Source organism: Hakea prostrata, unplaced genomic scaffold, assembly GCF_041222555.1.
Source record: "Hakea prostrata isolate BN-2017 unplaced genomic scaffold, UWA_Hpros_2 contig_22, whole genome shotgun sequence".
Classification (NCBI taxonomy): domain Eukaryota; kingdom Viridiplantae; phylum Streptophyta; class Magnoliopsida; order Proteales; family Proteaceae; genus Hakea; species Hakea prostrata.
In genome coordinates this window covers 178,956-187,143 of record NW_028291141.1, presented here as the reverse complement: position 1 = coordinate 187,143, position 8,188 = coordinate 178,956, and the positions used below count along the sequence as shown (strand labels likewise).

Sequence of the window (8,188 nt, the reverse complement as noted above, 5' to 3'; positions counted from 1 at the left end):
CCATGAATGAACCAAGTTCGATCATATTTTCTCCATATCACTGATCCAGCGGGATCGAAGATAGGAAGGCCTAATCTCAGGAGAAACAACAGCCTCCATCGAGTAGACTTACCAAATGCATAAAACGTAACATTAACGGTATAAAAAGAGGGACATACCTCTCCGGTAAGCATCCAATACATTCTGAGCATAGTCTTGTATAATTCTGGCACAAGATCTTAGTCTGTTCACTGTCTGACTTAGCCATCGGAGGCTGTTGCCCGGTACTCTAGCCGGCCCTCGTCTAATAACTCTTTTTGTAGGACTCATCGTCTTTGGCTTGAAGGGGGCTCAGTCGGGTGTAGCATCAATATAACTGATACGCATCAATTTGGTGCCGTCTATGGGAAAGACAATTTTCTAAGTCATGGTGAGACGAGCAAACAATGGACGTACTCGGCAAGAAACTACCGGGGATGACCATCACCAGGACGATCAAACACGTCATGAAGAAGAGGTCGAACGCTCGCCTCGAGTGGAACAGGATCCTCCCGAGGACAACCTGATTCCACAAAATCTACATGGAGAGGGAACATCTAAAGGTCCCCAAGGGCACGCCACTACAACGGATGTAGATGAACTTCGAAAGGGCATGCTCGAGATGCAGGGAGTGTTGCGTAACTTGGTCCATCAAATTGGAGTCGAACAAGGACCAAGACGCAATACTCAAGCGGGAAGGTTGCTGAAAGCCTTCCAGACTGTTAGAGGATCCCAACAAAGAAGGGGTGTCCTGAGAGGCAGACAAACCGAGGGTCAGAGACCAATCCATGCCGAACGTAGCAATCGTCAGCAAACACCAAATGGGACTAGGATCAGTGCCTTAGATCGTATTTCGGTACCATCTAAGACGAAGTCCTTACCCTAAAGAAGTCATCGGGAGGAGATAGAGAACCAGGGAGAAAGTCATCCTCAACCAACCCGATCAAGGATATCAATTGCTCGAACGCGCTTAAGAAGGGAAGATACCGACGAATCCGATGGAGGTGAAGCAAGGCAAAATCGCCTTCGTAAGAGGATGGCAGAAATGGAGCGTAAACTTGAGGATTGGGATCATGACAAGGATCTGGACGTGGTTGATCGGGAACCTTTCTCTGATGAAATTATGAACATGCCCCTTCCTCAAAATTTCATCATGCCAACCTTCACCCCGTTCGAGGGAAAGACGAACCCGAAGGAGCATATAAGCTACTTCAAATCGGTAATGACTGTACTCGGACGGGAGGACGAGTTGCTTTGCAGAACGTTCCCAGTTTCCCTCAAAGGGCCAGCCATTAAATGGTTCAGCAGCTTGCAGGCTGGGATCCATCAATAATTTCAGAGAACTTGCTCGTAAGTTCATAGCCCGATTTAGAAGTGCGATCGGGAGCAAGAAGACATCTGATAGCTTATTTGCTATCAGGCAAGGAAGAAGCGAATCCATGTGGGATTTCCTGAAGCGCTTCGACGAAGTGGCCATGGAGATCGAAGATCTCGATGATCAGGTGGCATACAACGCACTTTGGAGTGGTATTACTCACCAGAGGCTTTTGGAAATCTTACTAACAGATAAACCCAAGACATACGGGACACTGTTACGAAAGTGCCAAAAGCAAGCTAGTGTTTATGAAGTAATAAACGCTCGGGTGAAAGCCGATCGAGACAGAAGATCCGATCGGGACACAGAGAAGAATTCCCCGAACGACAGAAATCAGGGATCAAGAAATAAATGGAAGCGTGATCAAAGACGGGAACATTACACTCCCCTTAATGCAAAGCCATCAGAGATTCTGATAAACATCCTGGACAAGAAATCTTTAAAGTGGCCCGGGAAGTTGCATTCTCTTCCGGAGGATCGGGACATGACAAAATATTGTCGTTTCCATAAAGATTATGGACACCACACGGATAGTTGTCGAATCCTGAAATCAGAGATCGAGAAGTTGATCCAAGAAGGCAAACTTGGTCAATATGTTCGGAGATCAGGGAAGCCCCGTGACAGTTCACCCGAACCGAAAAAGAGAGCCCGAAAGAAGCTGCTAAAAAGGCTGATAAGGTAAAAGAAAAAGAAGATCGGGAGGAGACACCAGTCTATGTTATCATGGGAGGCCCGACCGTAGAATCAATCAGGAAGGCGAAGCAAAAAGCACGGTTCGTGGGAGCTGTGCATCTACCAAAAAAGAGGCCAAACCGGCATGCTCGGAGCCCATAACCTTTACAGATGAAGATCTAAGTGGAGTTCTAGCACCGCGTGATGGTGCAATCATCATCAAAGTCAAAATTGCAAATCGAGAGGTCCACCGAGTCCTGATTGATACAGGATCATCCGTTGATCTAATATCTTATGAGGCTTTCAAAAGGCTCAAGATAGCTGACGATATACTGACCCCTTCGTCAACTCCCCTGTATGGTTTTGCAGGATCCTCGGCGATAGTTGAAGGAACGATCTATTTGGATCTAAAGATCGGGAAGTCACCCCGAGACACTCTGGTTCGGGTCAACTTCATGGTCGTGAAAGATCTGTCAGCGTACAACGTGATCCTGCGATGACCAACACTCAATGCACTTGAGGCAGTTGTGTCTCCCCGATACATGAAACTGAAGTTTCCGACTGATGCAGGGGTTGGGGAATGCTGTTCCGATCAATCTACCTCCCGGCAATGCTATGTCAATAACTTGAAGAAAAAAAACGGAGGTCAGAAAGTTCGGGAAGCGCATTGATCATTGAAGTTCGTGACGATCGGGATGAAGAAAACATGCAAAGAGCGGAGCCGGTAGAGAAACTGGAGAGAATTCAACTCAGCCAGTCTCTACTCGATCGAGGGACATTCATTGGATCAGAGCAACCAGATGAATTCAAGAAGGAGCTCACAAAGTTCTTGTGTGACAACACTGATATCTTTGCGTGGTCTGCAAGCGACGTGCCTGGGATAGACAGGCGGGTGGCAGAACATAAGCTCTAGATCCAGAAAGATGCTACCCCGGTCATTCAAAGGCGAAGAAATTTCACAATCGAAAAGCATGAGGCAATCAGAATCAAAGTTGAAAAACTTGAGAAATCAGACTTCATTGAACCAATTGAATGTCCCACCTGGTTGGCCAATGTGGTAATGGTCAAAAAGGTGAACGGGAAGTGGAGAATGTGTACCGATTACACGGATCTGAACAAAGCTTGCCCGAAGGACTGTTACCCTCTCCCAAGGATTGATCTTTTGATTGACGCAACTGCAGGACATGAAGTTCTTAGCTTTATGGATGCTTACTTGGGGTATAACCAAATCTTGATGAGTCGGGAAGATGAAAAACATACATCTTTCATGACCGATCGGGAAAGTTACTACTACTGAGTAATGCCATTCGGGTTGAAGAATGCGGGGGCTACTTATCAAAGGGTTGTCAACAAAATTTTCCAACACCAGATCAGGAGAAATATAGAAGTATATGTAGATGACATGCTTGTGAAGAGTCTTGTTCGGGTCAAACACTTGGCAGACCTTGAAGAAACTTTTGACGTGTTGAGAACATATCAAATGCATCTGAATCAAGAGAAGTGTGCTTTCGGAGTTTCCTCTTGGAAGTTCCTCGGTTTCATGGTCTCTCAAAGGGGAATCGAAGCTAACCCAGAGAAGATCCAAGCACTGATCGGAATGCAACCGCCCGCTACTGTAAAGGAAATCCAATGTTTGATAGGAAGGGTGGCGGCCCTGAATCGGTTTATATCCCAAGTGGGGAAAAAATGCAACTCTTTTTTCAAAGCGTTGAAGGCTACACCGAGCTCGGGAGGAATCACTTGGACAACAGAATGCCAGCAGGCATTTGAACAATTGAAGATATCACTCGAGACAACATCTGTCTTAGCCCAACCAGTAACCGGGGAGTCTCTAATTGTTTATCTCGCCATCTCACCCACTACAGTCAGTGCTGTATTGGTAAAAGGAGAGACAATCCAGAACCCGGTCTACTATGTGAGTCATGTACTTATTGATGCTGAGACAAGGTACCCGGATGTTGATAAGCAAGCTCTAGCACTCTTGTAGCCTCACGGAAGCTAAGGCCTTATTTCCAAGCACACCCAATAATAGTCCCGACCAACTTCCCACTCAAGAAAATACTCCAAAGACCTGATGTAGCTGGAAGGATGGTCGAGTGGGCAGTGGAGCTTAGCGAGTACCAGATCGAGTTCAAACCGAGGACAGCCATAAAAGCTCAAGTTTTGGCTGCTTTTATTGTGGAAAGCAGCCTACCACAAAACGAGAATCACGCAGCAACTCCCGAGACATCAGACTTGTGGATTCTGCATGTTGATGGCTCGAGTAGCATTTCTAGATCAGGACCAGGGTTGACACTCAAAAGTCCCGAGAACTTCACAGTTAGCTATGCATTAAGATTCAACTTCCCGGCCTCAAATAACGAGGCCGAGTATGAGGCTGTCATAGCAGGCTTGAGAGTTGCCCGAGCACTCAGAGTTCGAGAGTTAGAAGTGAGAAGTGACTCCCAACACGTTGTGAATCAAATAAAGGGGGAGTATAATGCGAAAGATGAAAGAATGGCCAAATACTTTGCCAAGGTTGAGCAACTCCAAACACTCTTTGACCTGGTATCATTCCATCAAATACCCATAAAAGAGAATGAACGGGCAGCTGAACTATCTTGACTATCTTCAGCCAACTACAAAAACCTAGACTTGGCAGTCTATATTGAAGAATTAGATTTCTCGAGTACACAAGAAACAGAAGTTTTTGATATCACTAGCAATCCCAACTGGACCACACCTTTGGTAGCTTACCTAAAGGAAAGCAGGCTCCCAACCGAACCCAAGGAAGCCAAGAAGATTAAGAATCAAGCTACACGATCACCATCGTAGATGACCAGTTATACAGAAGATCCTTCACCGAACCACTTTTGAGATGTGTTGGACCTTCCCGAGCCAGCTATGCTTTAGCAGAAATCCACGAAGGATTTTGCGGTGCACACATGGGTGGAAAAGCTTTGGCACAAAAAGTATTGCGCTCAGGTATATACTGGCCAACTGTGCAAAAAGATGCTATTGAATATGTCGCAAATGCGAACAGTGTCAAAAGCATGCCAATGTTCCAAAAGTGCTTGTAGTCCCCATGATGCCTGTCTCTAGCCCGACTCCTTTCGCAATGTGGGGTATGGATCTGATCGGGAAATTACCGAAGGCTTCAAGAAACCGGGAGTATCTTGTGGTCACCATAGACTACTTTACAAAATGGGTCGAGGCAAAACCATTAGCTTCCATTACAAAAAAGCAAATGGAGAAGTTTTTTGAAGAAAAAGTTATCTACAGGTTCGGGATACCCCGAATCCTCATAACAGATAATGGAAAACAATTTGAAGGGGCAAGATTCAAATCTTTCTGCAAAAGATATCACATTGAGCATCAATTCGCCTCAGTTGCTTACCCCCAAAGCAATGGACAGGTGGAGGTCACCAATAGGACACTATTGGACGGGATCAAAAAGAGATTGGAGGAAAGTCGGACACTATGGGTCGAGGAACTCCTAAGTGTACTGTGGTCATACAAGACAACTGCTCAAACTCCGACTGGAGAAACTCCATTCTGCCTTGCATATGGAACCGAAGCTCTGGCTCCCGTGGAAGTACTAGCCGGGTCATTTCGTTACAACACCTTCGATGAGAAGCAAAACGACCGAGGCCTAAGGGAAAACTTGGACCTCTTATAGGAAACCCGAGAGAAGGCCTAGCAAAGAAATCAATTGTATCAGAAAAGAATGGCGCGACATTACAACTCCTAGGTTAAAAGCCGAAGATACAGATCAGCAGATCTGGTGCTGAGAAGAACTGGGGCTTCCGGCCCAAAGAACCAAGGAAAACTAACTCCAACATGGGAAGGGCCCTATATGGTTGACAAAGAAACAAAATCGGGAGCATACCGACTGAAAGACTCAAAGACTTGAAAGCCGATTGATCGATCATGGAACTCCACCAACTTGAGAAAGTTCTATCAGTAGTTTTGTATCTTTTTCAAAAAGTTGATTCGGGTCCTTCCTGATCATCTTGCACTTTTTAAGGCAATAAAAATTGATTCGGGTCCATCCTGGTCATCTTGCACCTTTATCAAGGACTTGCACTTTCCTAAGGCTATATCAATTCGGGTCCTACCCGACTATTTTGCACCTTTATTAAGCACTTGCACTTTCTTAAGGCTATATCGATTTGGGTCCTTCCCGGTTAACTTTGCACCTTTGTTGAGGACTTGTACTGTTTTAAGACTAATTTGATTCGAGTCCTTCTCGACTACATTTGTACCTTTATTAAGGACTTGCATCTTTTTTAAGGTTAAACTGATGCGGGTCCTTCCTGGTCTACTTTGCACCTTTGCTAATGACTTATATTTCCTTTATCCCGTACAAGTCAAAAAATACTATAGTTGAAAAACACTTGGTCAAATTTCATTCAAGATAAGAGATTACATGACTCAAGAACAAAGAATTGAACAATGCATGCTAGTTACAGAGATAACTCGAACACTGGATTACATGACTCGGGAACAAAAAGATACAGGACTCGGGACACAAAAAATACCAAGATCACACCGGCAAAGAGATGCTTCATTACAATTGATATACCGAAGCATCTTTGAACTCTTTGCAGTCGCCGAGAGCAAGATTCATGTGCTGATTAAAAGCCATGAACTTACCAACGAGTTGACGCCCATCATGGATTGTCACATGCATCCTGTCCCAGAAATTTCAGTCAATCCTCAAGGAGGGGCTCGAGGAAGCTTTCTCTTCAGCAGAAGGCCCGACCAAACCATCATTGGACACATTAGTGTCAACAACGGTGTCAGTCGAGGACCCCCTGGTTTCTTCTTCAGCAAATGACTTCTCCGGGCCATCATCCTCAGCCTCTTCCTTAGACCCTCCTTCAACCTCGTCTTCGCCCTCTACTTCTTCTTCTTCATCTTCCTCCTCAGCTTCTTCCTCGGGTTGATTCTGAGGAGGAGGATTGATGTAGTCCGTAGCATCAGGATATAGGGTTTCAGGAAGTTTGGGGAAGATCTTCGAGCCGAGGAAGCTTGAGTTCATCATATAGTGTGGGATCCAAAAGCTCCTGCAATCTCTCGGGATGGGGAAGCTGCGTTTACTGAAGGGTCAACTTGAAGGCAGGAGTAGAAATAGCTATAGACAAATCCTTAAACTCCTTGGTGGAAAAGTACCTCCCGCCTGAAAATTTGTGCCCCCGAGGCCTTCAGCTCCCCCAGCTCCTTCCTCAGTTGAACAATATTCTCTCTCTCCTCAGCCAGGAGAGTCTCAGAAGTCTTCAAGTCTTCAGCAACCTTCCCGAGTTTCTTGTCAAGATCATTGAGCTTTCCCTTATATTTGCCTTTGCTCTTGGAAAGGTTGTCCCTCTCCTTTTTCAGCTTGGCCAACTTTCCCTAAGCCTCCTCCAGTTCTTTCTTCGCTTGACCAGCCAGAACGTTAGCTTGTTGATGCAGCTGCTCAGCCAGCGCCAATTGATCAGACTGGTTTAGAGCTCTACTTAGAGACATGGCGAAGATGTGGACAGCCTCGGCCACATACCTGAAGAAGAAACATTAGACGAATTGTAACAAAAAGAGGAAGAAGAAAAAGATCGAACGGGAGGAACGTTACCTGTATCCTTCTGCAAAAAATTCTTTGTTGGGGAGATTCTTCAAGTACTCCCAATCAGCGTCTTCAGTGGCATTCCTTAGCCATTGCTCGGCATGACCCAAGTCAACAAAAACCGAGCTAAACTCGGGAATGCCAGTGGAAGTCGAAGGCCCAACATCGTGTTCGGGTTCGTAGATACGAACCTTCTTTGGGGGAGGACAAGGAGCCACCTCCACTTTTCTTTTCTCACCTCCCAAAGAAGGCGCTTTCTTCTTTGGACTCTTTTCAATCCCAATTAAGGCAGCCGTAGCAGAAGACTGGCCTTTGGCCACAGAAGTTTTAACTGGGACGGAACCCTGGGCGGGGGTCTTTGTCTTCAGAACCCCAGAAGCTGAAGCCTTCGTCTTAGTGACAGGCTTCCTTCTCCGGGCCTCATCCATTCCCCCGAGCGCTGTGACCATCAGATCCTCATTAGAGATGTTTTTGGCCACTGCAAGACAGAGAGATATAATCAGGTTAGAACAGGGAATACAAAGTAAAGGCAATAGAAACAT

The 8,188-nt window shown here is 45.7% G+C and overlaps 2 protein-coding genes across 2 annotated transcripts; both read left to right on the top strand.

The window, feature by feature from the left end:
• Positions 1–1,054: 1,054 nt before the first annotated feature.
• Positions 1,055–2,075, top strand: LOC148999228 (uncharacterized). Its single transcript, XM_089141370.1, has 2 exons — positions 1,055–1,237; positions 1,302–2,075. Exons 1-2 carry the CDS (start codon positions 1,055–1,057, stop codon positions 2,073–2,075), a joined length of 957 nt encoding a protein of 318 aa, XP_088997496.1.
• A 2,078-nt stretch (positions 2,076–4,153) lies between these two features.
• Positions 4,154–4,669, top strand: LOC148999227 (uncharacterized). The gene has a single exon (XM_089141369.1). The coding sequence runs from the start codon at positions 4,154–4,156 to the stop codon at positions 4,667–4,669; it is 516 nt and encodes a 171-aa protein (XP_088997495.1).
• Positions 4,670–8,188: the final 3,519 nt, after the last annotated feature.